Source organism: Heterodontus francisci, chromosome 31 (assembly GCF_036365525.1).
Source record: "Heterodontus francisci isolate sHetFra1 chromosome 31, sHetFra1.hap1, whole genome shotgun sequence".
In the NCBI taxonomy this organism is placed as follows: Eukaryota; Metazoa; Chordata; class Chondrichthyes; order Heterodontiformes; family Heterodontidae; genus Heterodontus; species Heterodontus francisci.
In genome coordinates this window covers 8,680,133-8,703,423 of record NC_090401.1, presented here as the reverse complement: position 1 = coordinate 8,703,423, position 23,291 = coordinate 8,680,133, and the positions used below count along the sequence as shown (strand labels likewise).

General features: G+C 45.8%; 1 protein-coding gene across 3 annotated transcripts in view; it reads left to right on the top strand.

Annotated features, from left to right (window-relative positions):
- LOC137347067 (cornifelin homolog A-like) overlaps positions 1-23,291 on the top strand; it is a 49,016-nt gene that overhangs the window by 569 nt on the left and 25,156 nt on the right. The window contains exons 1-3 of one of the 3 annotated variants that reach the window (XM_068011087.1): positions 1,210-1,300; positions 9,670-9,836; positions 17,363-17,499. In XM_068011087.1, the coding sequence (XP_067867188.1) occupies positions 9,725-9,836; positions 17,363-17,499 (249 nt within the window). In that variant the 5' untranslated portion in view covers positions 1,210-1,300; positions 9,670-9,724. Of the gene's footprint in view, positions 1-1,092; positions 1,301-3,278; positions 3,471-9,669; positions 9,837-17,362; positions 17,500-23,291 lie in introns of those variants that run through there. The other 2 variants (XM_068011088.1, XM_068011086.1) reach the window with 2 other exon arrangements.

The window sequence follows — 23,291 nt, the reverse complement described above, 5'->3', positions numbered from 1 at the left end:
TTGTTGCTGGATTTCTCCATGCTCCTTGACATTGACTGCAGGTTTTCCAGTGCATCAAGTTGCGTACATCCCATCAAAGCCCTTATCTAATACCTCTGCAGCAGACCGTGTGTGACCTTGCCATCCAGTAAACTGGCACCAGTGCTATCCTTTTCCACTGCACCCCCTCCCCCGCCTTCAGGCAGGGAACTGATCGGTGACGTGACTAAATGGATGGAGTTAAAACTCCTCAGCAAGGGAGGGAAATCCTGAATTCCGGGTTCCCTCTGACTTTCTGACTGAGCTGCTCCTTACGAGACAGGTAAGTAAAAATTCAGGCCCAAGTCCCACACTGTGGGCAGGATTTTGCTCTGTCCCAGGTATTGGGGCCTGTGGCGGGAGGGGGGGGGGCGGTGCCTGAAGATGCCTCTGGGAAAGGGCTGCCACATACCCCGACACCAGGAGGGCCCGGCCCGATATTACCGGCAGTGACGGGACCTCCATTTGAATATTTAAATAAATTAAAATGATTGAATTAATGATATTCACATCACTGCCTGCTGTCCCACTGCGATCTTCAGCCTGGGGGCCGGCACTCCCGAGCTTTTGGATCCCCGTCTGGGGAAACGAGTCAGCACACGGGGAGGGGGGAGGAGGTTAGTTTATCAGTGTGGGGTGGAAGTGGGGGGAGCAGGGTCAAATTAACAACATGGGTTGTGGGAAGGGTTTGAGGTTAAAGTTTATGCAGTTCATGAGGGTGAAGGTCGCATGGACAACATAAGGGTTTTGGGAGGAGAAGGCAAATAATTAAATTGTTTCTGCGGGGGGTGGGAGAGGGGCAAAAGACATGTCTTTATTTTTATTTACTTGAGTATTTAAGTATTTAAATCTCCCAGTAGGGCTTGAAGCCCTTTAAAAATGGCGCCAGGGCCTGCGCTAAGGCAGCTGACGCCATTGCCGGGGACGTTCAGCCCGCCCCCTCCACGTGATCGGGAGTGGGGGCACAGTCCACCCCGGCTGCTTAAATGAGCCTCTGCATGGAAGATTCAGCCCTGTGTCTCACATCATGTCTTACTCTGAGCTCTGTTTCCTTTGCCTATTCCTCTATGACAGCAGTGGGAACAGACACTGGATCGGAATATTACTCAGTCGCAACCTGCGTGTCACTCAGTTGCACTTGTGAGTGGAACTGTTTGTTTGGGTTGTGTATTGCTGCACATGTTCAGCTGCACTACTTCTCCTTCTCACTTCCACTTTCCTACATTTTTAAAGACTCGATCACAAATTTCTGGCTCACAGAAATACCTCCTGCTTCTGACAAGTAAGTGATTTACTTTGCTTTGTATTTTAAGGATATGTCACTTCAATTGTTTGCTATGTAAGGTTGCAGTTTAATTATTTCTGAATATCTTCCCCTCATCGCCTAACCTAAAAAGGATAGAACAGGGTACTTTCTAAATGGTGAAAAGCTGAAACAGCGAAGGTCCAATCAGATGTGGGGGGTCCAGGTACATTAGATCATTAAAATGTTATGAACAGAAAATAATCAAGAAGGCTAATGGAATACTGGCCTTTATATCACGAGGACTAGAATACAGGGGGTAGAAGTCATGTTTCAGCTAAACAAAGCCCTGATTAGACCATACCTGGAGTTACTGTGAACAGTTTTGGGGGCCACACCTTAGGAAGGATATATTGGCCTTAGAGGGAGTACAGTGTAGATTTACCTGAATGATACCTGGACTCCAAGGGTTAAGCTATGAGGAGAATTTACACAAAATAGGACTGTATTCCCTAGAATTTAAAAGGTCGTTGAAGTTTTCATGATATTAAGGAGAACAGATAGGGTCAATTGGGAGAAACTATTTCCACTGGCTGGGGAGTTTAGGACTAGGGGACATTGTCTAAAAATTAGAGCCAGACTTTGCAGAAGTGAAATTAGGAAACATTTCTACACACAAAGGGTGATGGAAGCTTGGAACTCTCTTCTGCAGATGGCAATTGATGCTAGATTTTAAATCTGACGTTGATAGATTTATTTTATCCAAAGATATTAAGGGATGTGGGGTAATGGTAGGTATATGGAGTTTTAGATCAGCCCTCTAAGGTGCCCATCAAAACCAGCTGCCCCTATACTGACAAGCTCCTATAAGGAAATTTCTGTACAGTTTGTCAGGTTATTTTAAATGAGGCCCAAGTGTGAAAGTGGCTCAAGTCCAACAGGAGCACATGGCTGATTAACGCTATCGATGAAAATTGTCCGACTGATGTTGATGTGCAGGCTTGCTAGCAGGTGTTGCTGGAGGGGGATTGGATTCAGAGCCTCTCACCAGCTTGTTTAATTCCTATTTAATGGATAGCGACATTTACAGAGGAAGTGTTATCCGTTTGTTAAGTAGTTAATGTCAGGAAGCACTTCTTCACACAAAGGGTTGTGGAAATCTGGAATTCTCTCCCCTAAAAAGCTGTGGATGCTGGAGAGAAATTAAAAATTTCAAAACTGAGATTGATCGATTTTTGTTCGGTCAAGGTATTAAGGGTTATGGAAACAGAGTAGGTGGATAATGTTAAGATACAAAGTGGCCATGTTCTAACTGAATGGCAGGACAAGCTGGAGGGGCTGAATGGCCTCCTCCTGTTCCTGTATCAATAGGAGTGAAATGTTTACTTCTGTTGCTGTAGTTTGATCGCATGTTGAATCGGGAGTTATTTAGCAGCTAGAGTGTAATGGGTGTGAGTATGAACTGCAATGGGAGCAATAAATGTAGTGGAGTTCCAGCTGGCTGAGAAGTGATCACATCCTGCATTCCCAACACTTGTTTTATTGTTGCTGTTATGTCTGCGTCTGTATTATTATCTTAATACCCGTGTCCTGGCCAGCATTTCTCCCTCAACTAACCTCTAAAACAGATTAACTGGTTATTCTCCTATTGCGGAATCTTGCTGTACACAAATTGGCTGCTGTATTTCCTCAGCACAACAATGACTACACTTCAAAAATACTTCACTGGCTGTAAAGTACTTTGGGATGTCCTGAGATCGTGAGAAGTGCTTTTGAAATGCAAGACTTTCTATTTTGGGAGGTCTGTGATTAAAATTGTTGTAAAAGTTTAAACAAGCCCTGTTGAACTTCAGTCACTGGTCAGTTTTATTTTGCATCCTGTCATCTGTCGATTGATTGCAGTGCGTTTTGCAATGCTGCTTGTTTTTCCTGCAATTCAGGATTTGTGGGTTCTGCTTTCACTACCTTCCTTCCTCTTATATTAATGATTTCCTCCAGATAGAAGATGTCTGACTGATTGCAATGTTGAGATGTACAGCTCAGGTTCTGATACAGGTGCAGGAGCTAAGCTTTTAGCTCTACCTGGTTTTGTAACATGTCAGCAGTGTTCAGTTATAGTCTCAATATTACAGGCAGGATATAGAGTTATTGGCAGGATCTCACAGAAGGACAACAGGGCTGATTCATGAACTTGGAGAACTCAGTAAAGGTAGTCTATTCTGGAAAAGAGGAGGGTGATTACTGACTTGATCAGTTGTTTTTTCTTCTTTTTTACATTTTTTACAACCTTTTTTTTTTGCATTTATTTCATTTCATCTTAGTTTGTTCAGTTTGCTTACCCACTGTTTTTTTTCATCTTTGTACTTGCTGCTGTTCAATATTCAGTCCGTTAACACCTATTCTGTACTAATGCTTTGTCTTTCAACACACCATTAACATATTGTTTGCCTTTGCTCCATGACCTTTTGGTCAGCTATGTGGCCTTGTCCAATCTACACCTTCTCCTTTGTTACTTTGTTATCTCTTGCCCCACCCCCACCTCACTTGCTTATAACCTGTGACATTTTTAATATTTGTCAGTTCCGAAGAAGGGTCACCGGCCCGAAATGTTAACTCTGCTTCTCTTTCCACAGATGCTGCCAGACCTGCTGAGTGGTTCCTTTATTTATTATATTAGGGTGATTACTGACTTGATCAAGGTGATTTAAGATTTTCAGGGTATGGACCTAAAGAGGTTCTTCTGTTGAAGACAGTATATGAGGAGGGAGAGTTTAAAGTTGATGTCAACAAAAAATGTGAAATTTAGATACTTAATAGATGATCAAATCATGGAACAGTAGAGCTGGGGAGCAGAAAACTGTGACCATGCAGACTGACTTTGTCTCACTTTTCATCTCTTCCTTTTCCGCTTTGTTTTTCTTTGCTCTGCCCTTCTGCTGATCCCCTGCTATTCTGTGATGACCATATATGCTCACGAATGGTGTAAGCTTCTTTATTCACCTACTGTCCTGACTTAATAAAGAGGATGGAGAACAAAGACCATTACTGGTTCCCTTTATCTAGTCTACTTGTTACGTCCTCAAAAAACTCTAATAGATTTGTCAAACACAATTTCTGTTTCGTAAAACTATGCTGACTTTGTCTGATCATACTATGATTTTCTAAGTGCATTGTTAAGACTTCCTTAGTAATAGATTCCAGCATTTTCCTGATGACTAATGTCAAGCTAACTGGCCTGTAGTTTCTCTTTTTCTCTCTCCCTCCTTTTCTTGAATAGCAGTGTTACATTTGCTAACTTTCAATCTGCTGGGACTGTTCTAGAATCTAGGGAATTTTGGAAAATCATTACCATCGCATCCAGTATCTCTGCTGCTATCTCTTTTAAAACCCGAGGATGTAGGCTATCAGGTCCTGGGGATTTGTCAGCTTTTAGTCCCTTAAGTTTCTCCAATTATTTTTCTCTGTGTCTTCTACTGTGAAGACAGACAGAAAATATTTGTTCAATAGCTCTGCTATTCCTTGTTCCACATGATAATTTCTCCCATATCTGCCTCTAAGAGACTAATGTTTACTTCAGCTACTCTCCTCGTTTTTATATACTTGTAAAAGCTCTTACAATCTACTTATTTTTATATTGCTGGTGAGTTTAATCTCATTCTATTTTTTCCTTTTTTTCAACTTTTTGGTCGCCCTTTGCTGGTTTCTGAAATGCTGCCAATCAAAGAACAAAGAACAGTACAGCACGGGAACAGGCCATTCGGCCCTCCAAGCCTGCACCAATCTTGATGCCTGTCTAAACTAAAACCTTCTGCACTTCCGGGGTCCGTATCCCTCTATTCCCATCCTATTCATGTATTTATCAAGATGCCTCTTAAACGTCGCTATCGTACGTGCTTCCACCACCTCCCCCGGCAGCAAGTTCCTGGCACTCACCACCCTCTGTGTAAAAAAACTTGCCTCGCACATCCCCTCTAAACTTTGCCCCTCGCACCTTAAACCTATGTCCCCTAGTAACTGACTCTTCCACCCTGGGAAAAAGCTTCTGACTATCCACTCTGTCCATGCCACTCATAACTTTGTAAACCTCTATCATGTCGCCCCTCCACCTCTGTCGTTCCAGTGAAAACAATCCGAGTTTATCCAACCTCTCCTCATAGCTAATGCCCTCCAGACCAGGCAACATCCTGGTAAACCTCTTCTGTACCCTCTCCAAAGCCTCCACGTCCTTCTGGTAGTGTGGCGACCAGAATTGCACGCAATATTCTAAGTGTGGCCTAACTAAGGTTCTGTACAGCTGCAGCATGACTTGCCAATTTTAATACTCTAATCCTCAGGCTTACTGCTATTTTTGCAACATTATAAGCCTCTTTTAATCTAATACGATCCTTAACTTCCTTAGTAAGCCACAGATGGATCTTTCTCGCTGAGGTTTTGTTTTTTAATGGACTGTATTTTTGTTGAACATTTTGAATTCTTTCTTTAAATGTTTCCTACTGTTTATTTACAGTGGTACCTTTTAGTCTGTATACCTAATCAAACTTAGCTAGTTCTCCCCTCATACCTATGTAACTCACTGCAAGTTCAAGATTCTTGCTTGGCACTGGGGTATGTCACTTTCAAGATGGATACAGAACTGACTCAGTCACAGAAGACAGAGGGTAGCAGTGGAAGGGTGCTTTTCTGAATGGAGGGACGTGACTAATGGTGTTCCGCAGGGATCAGTGCTGGGACCTTTGCTGTTTGTAGTATATATAAATGATTTGGAGGAAAATGTAGCTGGTCTGATTAGTAAGTTTGCGGACGACACAAAGGTTGGTGGAGTTGTGGATAGTGATGAGGATTGCCAGAGGATACAGCAAGATATAGATCGGTTGGAGACTTGGGCAGAGAAATGGCAGATGGAGTTTAATCTGGAAAAATGTGAGGTAATGCATTTTGGAAGGTCTAATACAGGTGGAAAGTATATAGTAAATGACAGAGTGTTGACAGGCAGAGAGAGCTGGGCGTACAGGTCCACAGGTCACTGAAAGTGGCAACACAGGTAGATAAGGTAGTCAAGAAGGCATACGGCATGCTTGCCTTCATCGGTCGGGGCATAGAGTATAAAAATTGGCAAGTCATGCTGCAGCTGTACAGAACCTTAGTTTGGCCACACTTGGAATATTGCGTGCAATTCTGGTCGCCACACTACCAGAAGGATGTGGAGGCTTTGGAGAGGGTACAGAAGAGGTTTACCAGGATGTTGCCTGGTCTGGAGGGTATTAGCTATGAGGAGAGGTTGGATAAACTCGGATTGTTTTCACTTGAACGACGGAGATGGAGGGGCAACATGATAGAAGTTTACAAAGTTATGAGTGGCATGGACAGAGTGGATAGTCAGAAGCTTTTTCCCAGGGTGGAAGAGTCAGTTTACTAGGGGACATAGGTTTAAGGTGCGAGGGGCAAAATTTAGAGGGGATGTGCGAGGCAAGTTTTTTTTACACAGAGGGTGGTGAGTGCCAGGAACTTGCTGCCGGGGGAGGTGGTGGAAGCACGTACGATAGCGTCGTTTAAGAGGCATCTTGACAAATACATGAATAGGATGGGAATAGAGGGATACGGTCCCCGGAAGTGCAGAAGGTTTTAGTTTAGACAGGCATCAAGATCGGTGCAGGCTTGGAGGGTCAAATGGCCTGTTCCTGTGCTGTACTGTTCTTTGTTCTTTGTACTGTTAGGGGCCTATAAACTAATCCCACCAGCATTTTCTGACCCTTGTTATTTATAATTTCCACCCATACTGATTCAACTTCCTGATGTTCTGAACTTCTGAACCAAGATCATTTCTTACTACTGTCCTTATGTCATCGTGCTGCTCCTTTTCCTTTTCCATTCTGTCTTTTTGAAATGTTCTGTACCCTGGAATATTTATTTTCCATCCTTAGTCACCTTGTAACCATGTCTCTGTAATGGTGATTAGATCTAAACCGTGTTTCTCTATTTATGCCAATCCCCACCCCTCAATTGTGGGCTAAAATATCTAAATATTAAACTATACAGTCTTACAGCACTTAAGAGGCCAATTCGATTCACTCCGTGCGATATCAAGAAACGACTGAAAGCACTGGATACTGCAAAGGCTATGGGCCCTGACAATATTCCAGCAATAGTACTGAAGACCTGTGCTCCAGAACTTGCTGCACCCCTAGCCAAGCTGTTCCAGTACAGCTATAACACTGGCATCTACCCTGCAATGTAGAAAATTACCCAGGTATGTCCTGTACACAAAAAGGAGGGCAAGTCCAACCCGACCCAATTACCGCCCCATCAGTCGACTCTCAATCATCAGTAAAGTGATGGAAGGCATCATCAACAGTGCTATCAAGCGGCACTTGCTCAGCAATAACCTGCTCAGTGACGCTCAGTTTGGGTTCCGGCAGGGCCACTCAGCTCCTGACCTCATTACAGCCTTGGTCCAAACATGGACAAAAGAGCTGAACTCAAGAGGTGAGGTGAGAATGACTGCCTTTGACATCAAGGCAGCATTTAACCGAGTGTGGCATCAAGGTGCTCGAGCAAAACTGGAGTCAATGGGAATCGGGGAAAACTCTCCCCTGATTGGAGTCATCCCTAGAGCAAAGGAAGATGGTTGTGGTTGTTGGAGGCCAAGCATCTGAGCTCTAAGACATGACTGCAGGAGTTCCTCAGGGTAGTGTCCTAGGCCCAACCATCTTCAGCTGCTTCATCAATGACCTTGCTTCAATCATAAGGTCCGAAGTAGGGATGTTCACTGATGATTGCACAATGTTCAGCACCATTTGCGATTCCTCAGATACTGAAGCAGTCCATGTAGAAATGCAGCAAAACCTGGACAATATTCAGGCTTGGGCTGATAAGTGGCAAGTAACATTTTCACCACACAAATTCCAGGCAATGACCATCTCCAACAAGAGAGTATCTAACCATCTCCCCTTGACATTCAAAGGCTTTACGATCGCTGAATCCCCCAATATCAACATCCTAGGGGTTTACCATTGACCAGAAATTGAACTGGAGTAGCCATATAAATATCGTGCTACAAGAGCAGGTCAGAGGCTAGGAATCCTGCAGCGAGTAACTCACCTCCTGACTCCCCAAAGCCGGTCCACCATCTACAAGGCACAAATCAGGAGTGTGATGGAATACTCTCCACTTGCCTTGATGGGTGGAGCTCCAATAATATTCAAGAAGCTGGACACCATCCAGGACAAAGCAGCCCGCTTGATTGGCACCCCATCTACAGACATTCACTCCCTCCACCACCGACGCACAGTGGCATCTACAAGATGCATTGCAGCAATGCACCAAAGCTCCTTAGACAGCACCTTCCAAACCTGTGACCTCTACCAACTAGAAGGACAAGGGCAGCAGATGCACGGGAACACCACCACCTGCAAGTTCCCCTCCAAGTCACACACCATCCTGACTTGGAACGATATCGCCGTTCCTTCACTGTCACTGGGTGAAAATCCTGGAACTCCCTTCCTAACAGCACTGTGGGTGTACCTACCTCACATGGACTGCAGCGGTTCAAGAGGGCAGCTCACCACCACCTTCTCAAGGGCAATTAGGGATAGGCAATAAATGCTGGCCTGGCCAGCGATGCCCACATCCCATGAATGAATTAAAAAAGAGGCCATTCGGCCCATTGTGTCTGTGCAGCTCTTTGCTAGAGCAATCCCAAACAAATCCCACTAACTTGCTCTCTCCTCATCACCCTATGTGAATCCAAAACTATGCTCTCCCTATCTTGTATCTTCCACTGCTTCAAATATTGATCCAAATGTTCCCCCAAAATATAATGGGCTCTCCTTTAACTAATGATTGTGGCAAACCATTCTATACTCCGACAATTCTTTGGAATGAAATTTCTCCTAACCTCTTGCCTCCTTCTCTTAGTGACAGTTTAAATTGCTAACCCCTCCATCACTCCTCAGCCTGAGAAATAGTCTTTCCTTATTCCATCTCTTCATCATTTTAAATACCACTATTAAATCTCTTGTTGGCCTTCTCTGCTCCAGGGGAGACAGTCCTAGTAACTCCTTAGAACTCTAGTTTCATGTCCCTGGTACCATCCTGGTGAACGTACACTGTCCACTCTATGTGGCTTTAATGTCCTTTCTGTAATGGGGCTCCTAAAACTGCACTCAGTAATCTGACTGTGGCCTAATCAGTGTCTTGTACAAATTGTACTCTCTTGAATGGTTTATTCACACTGCTGTTGCATTGTTCACTTCGTTTGGTTCAAACAAATTTTGTGGTTTGAAAAGGAACTGAGAATGTGCGAATGTCTGTCTGTCTGTTTACAGGTTGGAGTGAACTGTGTTATTATGGTGTCAAGAGTTTGTTTCCCATCACTGCCATTCACCCAGTGTTGATTCATGTTGTTGCAGCCCAGTCGCCACTCTTTCCACTGTTTCCCGCGAATACCACTAGGTGTTAGCAGTCATGAGCACAACAGGCACAATCACCCAGCAGCCCAGAACTGAACGTCATCCACTGTTGGGATCCGGCTCATGGAGCACAGGACTCTGCAGCCTGACTGACAATATCCCCATTTGTAAGTACGATTATCTGGGGCAGAGGAGAGGCGATGGCAAGGATCAGCGTGTGAACGGGAGGTCAGGGTGACACCTAGAGGGGAGGACAATGGTCAGGGGTAGGGAGGAGGTTCTTGGTAAAGGTGGAGTATGGATGATGATGAGTGTGCAGAATGGGTGCGGAGTTCAAGGCAAGAGTCAGGCCACATATTCAAGTGGAGGGACAAGGGTCAGGGGAAGAGGCACATGCGAGGTGGATTTGTTTTAGCTTATGAGTAGAGATCTACTGTAAGTGTGTACATTCATCAAGTGGCTGACACACCTGCACAGAGTCAGGAATTTAGCATGTCCAGCAAAACAGCTGGCCAGCAGTGAGCTAGATTCAGGTAACTTTTTAATATTCTTGGTTTCCACATGGTGCAGGGAGCAATTAGTAGCGTCTCATGCAGGAAACCCACACAACAGCATCCGGGAGGTGGAGAGTATCGTGGATAGCACGTATAGAGAGGTGGTCACACCGCAGGCTCAGACTCCACAGGCAGGAAGGGAATGGGTGACCACCAGGCAAAGCAAGAGGACTAGGCAGACAGTGCAGGAATCTCCTGTGGTTATTCCCCTGCAAAACAGATATACTGCTTTGGATACCGTTGGGGGGGAATGGCCTCTCCAGGGAAAGCAGCAACAGCCCAATTTGTTGCACCACGATTGGCTCTTCTGCACAGGGGAGGAGTAAAAAAGTGTGGGAATGCAATAGTTATGGGGGATTCAATTGTAAGGGGAATAGATAGACGTTTCTGTGGCCGCAAAAGAGACTCCAGGATGGTATGTTGCCTCCCTGGTGCTAGGGTCAAGGATGTCTCAGAGCGGTTACAGGACATTCTGAAGAGGGAGGGTGACCAGCCAGTGGTCGTGGTACACATTGGTACAAACGACGTAGGTTAAAAAAAAAAGGATTAGGTCCTAAAAGCAGAATATAGGGAGTTAGGAAGTAAGTTGAAAAATAGGACCTCAAAGGTAGTGATCTCAGGATTACTACCAGTGCCACGTGCGAGTCAGAGTAGAAATAGCAGGATATATCAGATGAATACGTGGCTGAAGAGATGATGTGAGGGGAAACTCTTCCTGGGACATTGGGACCGGTTCTGGGGGAGGTGGGACCAGTATAAACTGAACGGGTTACACCTGGGCAGGATCGGGACTGATGTCCTGGGGGAGTATTTGCTAGAGTGGTTGGGGAGGGTTTAAACTAAAATGGCAGGGGGATGGGAACCTTTGCAAGGAGTCAGAGGAGGGGGGGGGATCAAAGACAAGAACAAAAGAAGTAAGGGGAATAAGAAAAGTGATAGGCAGAGAAATCAAAGGCCAGAATCAAATAGGGCCACAGTGAAAAATAGTGGGAAGGGGACAGGTAATGTTAAAAAGACAAACCTTAAGGCTTTGTGCTTTAACGCGCAGAGCATTTGCAATAAAGAAGAAGAATTAATTGCGCAAATAGATGTAAACCGGTATGAAATAGTCAGGATTACGGAGACATGGCTACAGGGTGACCAGGGATGGGAAATGAATATCCAGGGGTATTCAGTATTTAGGAAGGACAGATAAAAAGCAAAAGGCGGTGGAGTTGCATTGCTGGTTAAAGAGGAAATTGACACAATAGTAAGGAAAGATATTAGCTCTGATGATGTGGAATCTGTATGGGTAGAGCTGAGAAACACTAAGGGGCAAAAAACATTAGTGGGGGTTGTATATCGACCCCCAAACTGTAGTGGTGATGTTGGGAATGGCATTAAACAGGAAATTAGAGACACCTGCAATAAAGGAACATCTGTAATTATGGGTGAATTTAATTTGCATGTAGATTGGGCAAATCAAATTAGTCACAATACCGTAGAGGAGGAATTCTTGGAATGTAAATGGGATGGTTTTCTGGACCAATACATTGAAGAACCAACTAAAGAACAGGCCATCCCAGACTGGGTATTGTGTAATGAGAGAGGAATAATTGACACTCTAGTGGTGTGAGACCCCTTGGGGATGAGCGACCATAATATGATAGAATTCTTCATCAAGATGGAGAGTGATGTAGTTGATTCTGAGACTAGGGTTCTGAATCTTAATAAAGGAAACTACAAAGGTATGAGGCGCAAGTTGGCCATGATGGATTGGGAAAAGTTACTTCAAGGGATGACAGTGGATAGGCAATGGCAAACATTCAAAGAGCGCATGGATGAACAGCAACAATTGTTTATTTCTGTCTGGTGCAAAAGTAAAACGGGAAAGGTAGCCAAACCATGGCTTACAAGGGAAATTAGAGATGGCATTAGGTCCAAGGAAGAGGCATATAAATTCACCAGAAAAAACAACAGACCTGAGGATTGGGAGCAGTTTAGAATTCAGCAAAGGAGGGCAAAGGGATTGATTAAGAAGGGGAAAATAGAGTATGAGAGTAAGCTGGCGGGGATTTTAAAAACTGACTGTAAAAGTTTCTATCGGTATGTGAAGAGAAAAAGATTGGTGAAGACAAATGTAGGTCCCTTACAGTCAGAAACAGGAGAATTTATTATAGGGAACAAAGAAATGGCTGACCAACTAAATGCATACTTTGGTTCTGTCTTCACAAAGGAGGACACAATTATCATAGCAGAAATGTTGGGGAACACGGTTTAGTGAGAGGGAGGAACTGAAGGAAATCAGTATTAATAGAGAAATGGTGTTGGGAAAATTGATGGATTGAAGGCCGATAAATGCCCAAGGCCTGATAATCTACATCCCAGAGTACTTAAGGAAGTGGCCCTAGAAATAGTGGATGTATTGGCTGTCATCTTCCAAGATTTTATAGACTCTGGAACAGTTCCTACAGATTGGAGGGTAGCTAATGTTACCCCCACTATTTAAAAAGGGAGGTAGAGAGAATACAGAGAATTGTAGACCAGTCATCCTGACATCGGTAGTGGGGAAAATTCTAGAGTCCATTATCAAAGATTTTATAACAGAGCACTTGGAGAACAGTGGTAGAATCGGTCAGAGTCAACATGGATTTACGAAAGGGAAATCATGCTTGACAAATCTACTAGAATTCTTCAAGGATGTAAGTAGAATTGATGAGGGGGAGCCAGTGGATGTGGTTTATTTGGACTTGCTGAAGGCTTTCGACAAAGTCCCACAGAAGAGATTAGCTTGTAAAATTAAAGCGCATGGGATTGGTGCATTGTGAGGAGGATGCAGAGAGGTTTCAGGGTGATTTGGACAAGTTGAGTGAGTGGGCAAATGCATGGCAGATGCAGTATAATGTGGATAAATGTGAGGTTATCCACTTTGGTAGCAAAAACAGGAATGCAGATTATTATCTGAATGGCTATAAACTGAGAGAGGGGAATATGCAGCGAGACCTGGGTGTTCTTGTACACCAGTCGCTGAAGGCAAGCATGCGGCTGCAACAGGCAGTAAAACAGACAAATGGTATGTTGGCCTCAATAGCGCGAGGATTCGAATACAGGAGCAGGGAAGTCTTGCTGCGATTATACAGGGCCTTGGTGAGGCCACACCTGGAATATTGTGTACAGTTTTGGTCTCCTTATCTGAGGAACGATGTTCTTGCTATAGAGGGAGTGCAGCGAAGGTTTACCAGACTGATTCTAGAAATGGCGGGACTGACGTATGAGGAGAGATTGAGTCGGTTAGGATTATATTCACTGGAGTTTAAAAGAGTGAGGGAGGATCTCATAGAAATCTACAAAATTCTAACAGGACTTGACAGGGTAGATGCAGGGAGGATGTTCCCGATGGTGGGGGAGTCCAGAACCAGGGGTTATAGTCTAAGGATACGGGTAAACCTTTCAGGACTGAGATGAGGAGAAATTTCTTCACCCAGAGAGTGGTGAGCCTGTGGAATTCGCTACCACAGAAAGCAGTTGAGGCCAAAACATTATATGTTTTCAAGAAGGAGTTAGATATAGCTCTTGGGGTGAAAGGGATCAAAGGATATGGGGAAAGCGGGATCAGCTTACTGAGTTGGATGATCAGCAATGATCATAATGAATGGCGCAGCAGGCTCGAAGGGCCGAATGGCCTACTCCGGCTCCTATTTTCTATTTTTCTAACAGGCAGAGTGTCCAGTCCCTGAATATACAGATTATGTGTGACACCTTGCACAGAATCCTACACATCAGCACAAGCTTCGCTGCAAGATGGCACCATGCAACACTATAAAGACTGACACACTCCAGTGGATCCTCTGTAAACACTGACACACTCCTGTGGATCCACTATAAATATTGAGACACTCCCGTGGATCCACTGTAAACACTGACACACTTTCAGGGAGAGGAAAGTCCTCTCCTACCCCCTGATGGAGGCATCTGGAGATGTCATACTGGGTGAATCTGGAGACAGGAAAAAGAATAAAATGTTGTGATCTTCCAAAAATTCCCTCGTTTCTGAAACGGTCCCTGCAGATTGGACAATTGCAAACATCTCTATTCAAGAAAGGAGGGAGACAGAAAACAGGAAACTAGAGGCCATTTAGCCTAACACCTGACATTGGAAATGTGCTAGGATCTATTACTGGTTGGAGGTAACAAATCTGTCTGTCTGTAATATTCAGATGCAACAAGTTTAGTGTCATTCTAATTATTTGGATCAAACTTGAAAAGACTGAAGACACAGCTTTTTATAGTATTCCCCTTAAAGAGCTGGGGTGGAAGGAGAACAGTGAGGGGCTGGGGAGCAGTGAGGCAGGGGAATGAGAGCTAGCAGTGAGAGCTGAGGAGTGGCGAGGACAGGGGAGCAGTGAGGGCCAGGGAGCAACGAGGGGCGATGGGTGGTGAGGCCAGGGGAGCAGCAAGAGCAAGGGAGCAGTGATGGTGAGGGAGCAGCGAGGGCCGGGGACCAGTCTGGTCCGGGAAGCAGTCAGGGCCGGGGAGCAGAGGCAGGGGAGTGACAGGGAACAGTAAGGGTCAGGGAGTGGCGAGGCTGGGGAGCAGTGAGGGCCGGGGAGCAGAGGCAGGGGAGTGACATGGAACAGTAAGGGTCAGGGAGTGGTGAGGACAGGGGAGCAGTGAGGGCCAGGGAGCGACGAGGGGCGATGGGTGGTGAGGCCAGGGGAGCAGCAAGAGCAAGGGAGCAGTGATGGTGAGGGAGCAGCGAGGGCCGGGGACCAGTCTGGTCCGGGAAGCAGTCAGGGCCGGGGAGCAGAGGCAGGGGAGTGACAGGGAACAGTAAGGGTCAGGGAGTGGCGAGGCTGGGGAGCAGTGAGGGCTGGGGAGCAGAGGCAGGGGAGTGACATGGAACAGTAAGGGTCAGGGAGTGGCGAGGCTGGGGAGCAGTGAGGGCTGGGGAGCAGAGGCAGGGGAGTGAGAGCTAGCAGTGAGAGCTGAGGAGTGGCGAGGACAGGGGAGCAGTGAGGGCCAGGGAGCAACGAGGGGCGATGGGTGGTGAGGCCAGGGGAGCAGCAAGAGCAAGGGAGCAGTGATGGTGAGGGAGCAGCGAGGGCCGGGGACCAGTCTGGTCCGGGAAGCAGTCAGGGCCGGGGAGCAGAGGCAGGGGAGTGACAGGGAACAGTAAGGGTCAGGGAGTGGCGAGGCTGGGGAGCAGTGAGGGCCGGGGAGCAGAGGCAGGGGAGTGACATGGAACAGTAAGGGTCAGGGAGTGGTGAGGACAGGGGAGCAGTGAGGGCCAGGGAGCGACGAGGGGCGATGGGTGGTGAGGCCAGGGGAGCAGCAAGAGCAAGGGAGCAGTGATGGTGAGGGAGCAGCGAGGGCCGGGGACCAGTCTGGTCCGGGAAGCAGTCAGGGCCGGGGAGCAGAGGCAGGGGAGTGACAGGGAACAGTAAGGGTCAGGGAGTGGCGAGGCTGGGGAGCAGTGAGGGCTGGGGAGCAGAGGCAGGGGAGTGACATGGAACAGTAAGGGTCAGGGAGTGGCGAGGCTGGGGAGCAGTGAGGGCTGGGGAGCAGAGGCAGGGGAGTGACACGGAACAGTAAGGGTCAGGGAGTGGCGAGGCTGGGGAGCAGTGAGGGCCGGGGAGCAGAGGCAGGGGAGTGACACGGAACAGTAAGGGTCAGGGAGTGGCGAGGCTGGGGAGCAGTGAGGCCCGGGGAGCAGCGGTTCTTTTGTTTTCCAAAATCCAGGATAATCCAAAATCCGGCATGGTCTCGGCCCCAAAGGTTGCTGGATTTTGGACGTCTAACCTGGACTAAAGAGGTAATAGCAGGTCATTTAGAAAATCATGATACAATCAGGCAGAGTCAGCATGGTTTTGTGAAAGGGAAATTGTGTTTGACTAATTTATTCGAGTTCTTTGACTCGAAGGTGGATAAAGGGCAACGTGTAGATGTGGTGCACTTGGATTTCCAAAAGGCATTTGATAAAGTGCCATATCAAAGATGAGAGTTCATGGTGTTGGGGAGCCGGGGGTGTGGGTGGTAACATATTAGCATGGATAGAGGATTGGTTAGCTAACAGGAAGCAAAGAGTAGGGTAAATGGGTCATTTTCAGGTTGGCAAGCTGTAACTAGTGGTGTGTCACAGGGATCAGTGCTGGGGCCTCAACTATTTACAACCTATATCAATGACTTGGATGAAGGGACCAAATGTATGGTAGCTAAATTTGCCGATGACACCAAGATAGAGAGGAATGTAAGTTGTCAAGACGACGTAAAAAGTCTACAAAGGGATATAGATAGGTCATGTGAGTGGGCAAAAATTTGGCAAATGGAGTATAATGTGGGAATATGTGAACTTGTCCACTTTGGCAGGAAGAATAGAAAAGCAGTATATTATTTAAATGGAGAGAGGCTGCAGAACTCAGTGGTACAGAGAGATCTGGGTGTCCTGGTACATGAATCATAAAAAAAGCTTGTATCTAAGTACAGCAAGTGATGGGAAGGCAACTGGAATGTTGCTGTTTATTGCAAGGGGAATCAAGTATAATTGTAGGGAAGTGTTGCTACAGAGACCGCATCTGGAGTACTGTGTACAGTTTAGGCCTCCTTACTTAAGAAAGGATATAATTGCATTAGAAGCAGTTCAGTGAAGGTTCACTCAACTGATTCCTGGGTTGTATTATGAGGAAAGGTTGGGCCTATACTCATTGAAGTTTAGAAGAATGAGAGGTGATCTTATTGAAGCATATAAGATCCTGAGGGGACTTGACAGGGTGGATGCTGAGACAATATTTCCCCTTGTACGGGAGTCTAGAAGTAGGGATCACAGTTTAAAAATTAGGGGTCTCCCATTTACCACTGAGATGGGGAGAATTTTTTCTCTGAGGCTCGTTAACCTGTGAAATTCTCTTCCCCAGAGAGCAGTGGAGGCTGGGCCGTTGAATATATTCAAGGCTGTGTTAGATAGATTCTTGATCTACAAGGGAGTCAAGGGTTATGGGGGACAGACAGAAAATTGAAGTTTTTGACCACAAATCACATCAGCCACGATCTTATTAAATAATGGAGCAGGCGTGAGGGGCTGAATGGCCTACTCCTGCTCCTAATTCTTGTGGTGTTGTGTTCAAAAGTGGCTGTGTACTCAATGAGAATGTTTATTTCCACAGGCATTCTTGGTGCTATCTGCCCTACCATCCTGGGCTGTCATTTAGCCCGTGATTATGGAGAGAACTGCTGCCTGCCATTGGCACCCGGGGGTCTGGTTGCCCTGAGAACCCACATGAGACTTTCATATAATATTGAGGTAGGTGAATGAGCTCCTTGTGCTTTTGACCATCCCTCACCCCAGTTGTTCCATTCCTGAGGTCACTTAAACCATTTTATAATGTGGTGAGAGGTGCACTGTCCTTTTACCTCTGCAGCTTGGGTTAGTAAACAGCTCAGGCTGAAAGGATGAAGGTGTTGTCACTCTGCTATCAGAAAGGGTCTTGTGCAGATAATTTCATTTCATTGTGGATTGAGTCTGTGGGATACAACATCTCTACAATCCTCCGATATCTCTACAATCCTCCGATATCTCTACAATCCTCCGATATCTCTACAATCCTCCGATATCTCTACAATCCTCCGATATCTCTACAATCCTCCGATATCTCTACAATCCTTCAATTCTGGCATCTCATGTATCCCACAGTTCTTTCGCCTCACCATTGGTGGCCATGCCATCAGCTGTTTGGAACCTATGCTCTGGAATTCTCTCCCTAAATCTCTGTCTCTCTACCTCTCTTTATTGAGTATAGAAATAGGATAAATTAGTGGCTGGAAAGATGATGTGGCAGGGAGGGCTTTAGACTCCTGGAACATTGGGACAGATTCTGGAGCAGATGGAACGTGTACAGGCGTGGCACCTGAACAGAGCTGGGATCAATGTCTTTGCGGGACGATTCACTAGTGTTAGTGGGGAGGGTTTAAACTAACTTAGTAGGGGTGTGGGCACCAGGTGGTGATCAAAGAACAAAGAACAGTACAGCACAGGAACAAGCCATTCGGCCCTCCAAGCCTGTGCCAATCTTGATGCCTGCCTAAACTAAAACCTTCTGCACTTCCGGGGACCGTATCCCTCTATTTCCATCCTATTCATGTATTTGTCAAGATGCCTCTTAAACGTCTCTATGGTACCTGCTTCCACCACCTCCCCCAGCAGCAAGTTCCAGGCACTCACCACCCTCTGTGTAAAGAACTTGCCTCGCACATCCCCTCTAAATTTTGTGCCTCTCACCTGAAACCTATGTCCCCGAGTAACTGACTCTTCCACCCCGGGAAAAAGCTTCTGACTATCCACTCTGTCCATGCCGCTTATAACTTTGTAAACCTCTATCATGTCGCCCCTCCACCTCCGTCGTTCTAGTGAAAACAATCCGAGTTTATCCAACCTCTCCTCATAGCTAATGCCCTCCAGACCAGGCAACATCCTGGTAAACCTCTTCTGTACCCTCTCCAAAGCCTCTACAAGGTGTTCAGGAAGATAGAGATGGAGAAAAAGGAGGAGGGGTAGCAGTATTGATCAAGGAGAACATTACAGTACTGGAGAGAGAGGATGTCCCAGAGGGGCCAAAGACAAAGTCTATTTGGTTATGACTAAGAAACAATAGAGGTACCATTACATTTCTGGGTGTAATCTATAGGCCACCAACTAGAGGGAAAGATATAGAGGAACAAATTTGTAAGGAACTTGCAGAAAGGAGCAACAATTATAAGGTAGTTATAATGGGGACTTCAATTACGCAAATACAGACTGGGATAGTAATAGTGTAAAGGGCACAGAGGGGCAAGAGTTTCTAGAGTGTACTGAGGAGAATTTTCTACATCAGTATGTTTTCAGTCCAACAAGAAAGAAGGCATTGCTGGATCTGCTTCTGGGGAATGAAGTGGGTTAAGTGAATCAAGTGTCAGTAAGGGAACATTGAGGGGACAGTGATCATTGTATTATAAGGTTTAGGTTGGCTATGGAAAAAGATGAGGAGAAATCCAGGTTAAAAATAATTAATTGGGGGAGGGCCAACGTCAATGGGGTGAGAACAGATCTGGCCCAGGTAAATTGGAATCAAAGATTGGCAGGGAAAACTGCAATGAAACAATTGGCTCCCTTTAAAAAGGAGATAGTTTGGATACAGTCAAGGTACATTTCCACCAAGGGGAAAGATAGGGCAAAACAAATCCCTGGATGATGAAAGAGATAAAGTGTAAGATGAAGCAGAAAAAGAATGCATATGATAGATGTCAAGATTATAATACAAGTAAGGGGGGGGTGGGGGGGGGGGGGGTTGGTGGTGGCGTAGTGGTATTGTCACTGGACTAGAAACACAGAGACCCAGGGTATTGATCTGGGGACATGGGTTCAAATCCCACCACAGCAGAAGGTGGAATTTGAATAAATCTGGAATTTAAAAATAAGCTAGTCTAATGATGGCCATGAAACCATTGTCAATTGTTGTAAAAACCCATCTGGTTCACTAATGTCCTTTAGGGAAAGAAATCTGCTGTCCTTACCTGGTCTGGCCGACATGTGACTCCAGACCCACAGCAATGTGGTTTACTCTTACATGGCCTCTGAAATGGCCTAGCAAGCCACTCAGTGAGGGCAATTAGGGATGGGCAATAAATGCTGGCCTGGCCAGCGACGCCCACATCCCATGAATGAATAAAAAAAAAGAACCAGGCTGAATATAGAAGGTTCTGAGGGGAAGTAATGGGCAACAAATGTTGGCCTTGACAGCAACACCCATATCCCATGAAATGAATAAAAAAAAGCAGAGAGAATATGAGAAGAGACTGGTAGCTAACATAAAAGGGAAACCAAAAGTCTTCTGTTGGCATATAAATAGTAAAAAGAGGAGTGAGACCAATTAGGGACCTAAAAGGGGATTTGCACATGGAGGCAGGGGGCATGGCTGAGTTACCAAGTGAGGACTTTGCATCTGTCTTTACCAAGGAACAAGATGCTGCCCAAGTCATGATGAAAGAGGAGGTAGTTGAGACACTGGATGGGATAAAAATTGATAAAGAGGAGGCATTAGATAGGCTGACTGTACTTACAGTTGATAAGCCACCAGGACCGGATGAGAGACATTCAAGGATATTGAGGGAAGTAAGGGTGAAAATTGCAGAGGCACTGTTCATAATCTTCCAATCCTCCTTAGATATGTGGGTGGTGTCAGAGGACTGAAGAATTGCAAATGTTTACACCACTGTTCAAGAAAGGGTGTAAGGATAAGTCCAGCAACTAAAAGCCAGTACGTTTAACCTTTGTGATGGGAAAGCTTTTAGAAATGATAATTTAGGACAAAGTTAACAGTCAATTGGACAAATGTGTATTAATTAAGGAAAGCCAATATAAATTTGTTAAGGGCAAGCCATGTATAACTAAGTTGCTTGAGTTTTTTGAAGGTGTAACAGTGAGGGTTGGTTAGGGTAATGCGATCGATGTGGTGTACATGGATTTCCAAGAAGCACTGGTCAAAGTGCCACATAACAGACTTGTTGGCAAAGTTCAAGCCCATGGAGTAAAAGGACAGTAGCAGCATTGTCACAAAATTGGTTGAGTGACAGGAAACAGAGAGTAATGGTAAATGTTTGTTTTTTGGACTGGAGGAAGGTTCCCCAGAGGTCAGTGTTAGGACCCCTGCTTTTCCTGATATATATTAAGGACCCAAACTTGAGTGCTCAGGGCACAATTTCAAAATTTGAAGATGACACAAAACTTGGAAGTATTGTGAACTGTGAAGACAGTGATAAACATCACTGAAAGTGGCAACGCCAGTGGATAAGGTAGTCAAGAAGGCATACGGCATGCTTGCCTTCATCGGTTGGGGAATAGAGTATAAAAATTGGCAAGTCATGTTACAGCTGTACAGAACTTTAGTTAGGCCCCACTTAGAATATTCCGGTCACCACACTACCAGAAGGACGTGGAGGCTTTGGAGAGGGTACAGAAGAGGTTTACCAGGATGTTGCCTGGTCTGGAGGGCATTGGTTATGAGGAGAGGTTGGAAAAACTTGGATTGTTTTCACTGGAACGACGGAGGTGGAGGAGCAACATGATAGAGATTTACAAAGTTATGAGCGGCATGGACAGAGTGGATAGTCAGAAGCTTTTTCCCAGGGTGGAAGAGTCAGTTACTAGTGGACATAGGTTTAAGGTGCGAGGGGCAAAGTTTAGAGGGGGTGTGCAAGGCAAGTTTTTTACACAGAGGGTGGTGAGTGCCTGGAACTTGCTGCCGGGGGAGGTGGTGGAAGCAGATACGATAGCGACGTTTAAGAGACATCTTGACAAATATATGAATAGGAAGGGAATAGAGGAATACGGACCCCAGAAGTGCAGAAGGTGTTAGTTTAGGCAGGCATCAAGATCGGCGCAGGCTTGGAGGGCCGAATGGCCTGTTCCTGTGCTGTACTGTTCTTTGTTCTTTGTTGTTCTAAGACATAGACAGGCTGGTGGATTGGGCGGACAAACGGCAGATGAAATTTAATGCAGAGAAGTGTGAAGTGATTCATTTTGATGGAAGAACGAGGAGAGGCAATATAAAATAAAGTGTACAATTCTGAAGGGGGTGCAGGAGCAGAGGGATTGAGGGTATATATGCACAAATCATTGAAGGTTGCAGGACAGGTTGAAAAAGCAGTTAATAAAGCATGCGGGATCCTGGCTTTATTCACAATACCCTCTGACCTTCTCCTCTCTGACCCTGAATGGCCTGTCCTCAGCAAAGGCTTCAGCTTCATTACCTTATGCCCCAACCTCAATGAATTTCGAGCTTGACACGACACAGAGCTCCTCTTCCGTCGCCTTCACCTCCAGGCCTACTACCCTGACCAGCAGACCTGTCTCCTGTTTTCAGTATTCTCCCTCCACCTGGACATCTCCCTCTGGCCTCAAACCCTCTCTAGATCTTTTCATTGAGAACGGTCAGCGTGATATCATTCTTCTCAATTTCTCTGCTGCCCTCACTCACTCAAATCTGTCTCCCACTGCCCTTGCAGCACTCCGTTCTCTCAAACCTGCTGACAAGGGTGGTGCTGTTATTGTCTGACAAACTGACCTCCACCTTGCAGAAGTCAAATGCCAACTCTCCAACACTTCCTCCTACTTCCCTCTGGACAATGACCCCACCAATGAAAATCAAGCCATTGTCTCCAGGTCTGTCACTGGAGATCTTCCCTTCATGGCCTCCAGCCTCATAGTCTCCAACAGCCCACTTCTACCTCCTTCGCAAAATCCACAAACAGAACCAGCCGTTTCAGCCTCTTGCTGCCCTACTGAACTGATTTATTCCTATCGCCACTCTATTTTTCTCTCCTTGTTCAGTTTCTTCCCACTTATATCTGTGACTCTTCCAATGCCCTCCATCACTTTAGCAGTTTCCGGTTTCCTGGCCCTAACCGTCTCCCTTTCACTATGGACATCCAATCCCTCGACACTTCCATCGACCACCAGGACGGTTTGAGGGCTTTCTGCTTCTTCCTTGAACAGAGGCCCAACCAGTCCCCATCCATCACCACCTTCCTCCACCTGGCTGAACTTGTTCTCACATTGAACAACTTCTCCTTCAACTCCACTCACTTCCTTCAAATAAAAGATGTTGCTGTGGGATCCTGTGTGGGTCGTAGCAATGCCTGCCTTTTTGTGTGATGTGTAGAACATTCCTTGTTCCAGTCTGACTCAGGTCCCCTCCCTCACCTCCTTTTCCAGTACATTGATGACTGTATCGGTGCTATTTCCTGCTCTTGCCCTGAATTCAAAAATCTCATCAACTTTGCTTCCAATTTTCCACCCTTCTCTCACCTTCATGATCCATCTCCAACTCTTCGATTCCCTTCCTTGACTTTTCTGACCCCATTTCTGGGGATGGGCTATCAACCAATATTCATGATAAGCTCACTGACTCCCTCAGCTACCTTAACTACACTTCCTCATGCCCCGCCTCCTGTAAGGACTCCATTCCATTCTTCCAGTTTCTCCATCTCCGGCGCATCTGTTCTGATGATGCAACCTTCCGTACTGTGCCTCTGATATGTCTTCATTTTTCCTCAACCGAG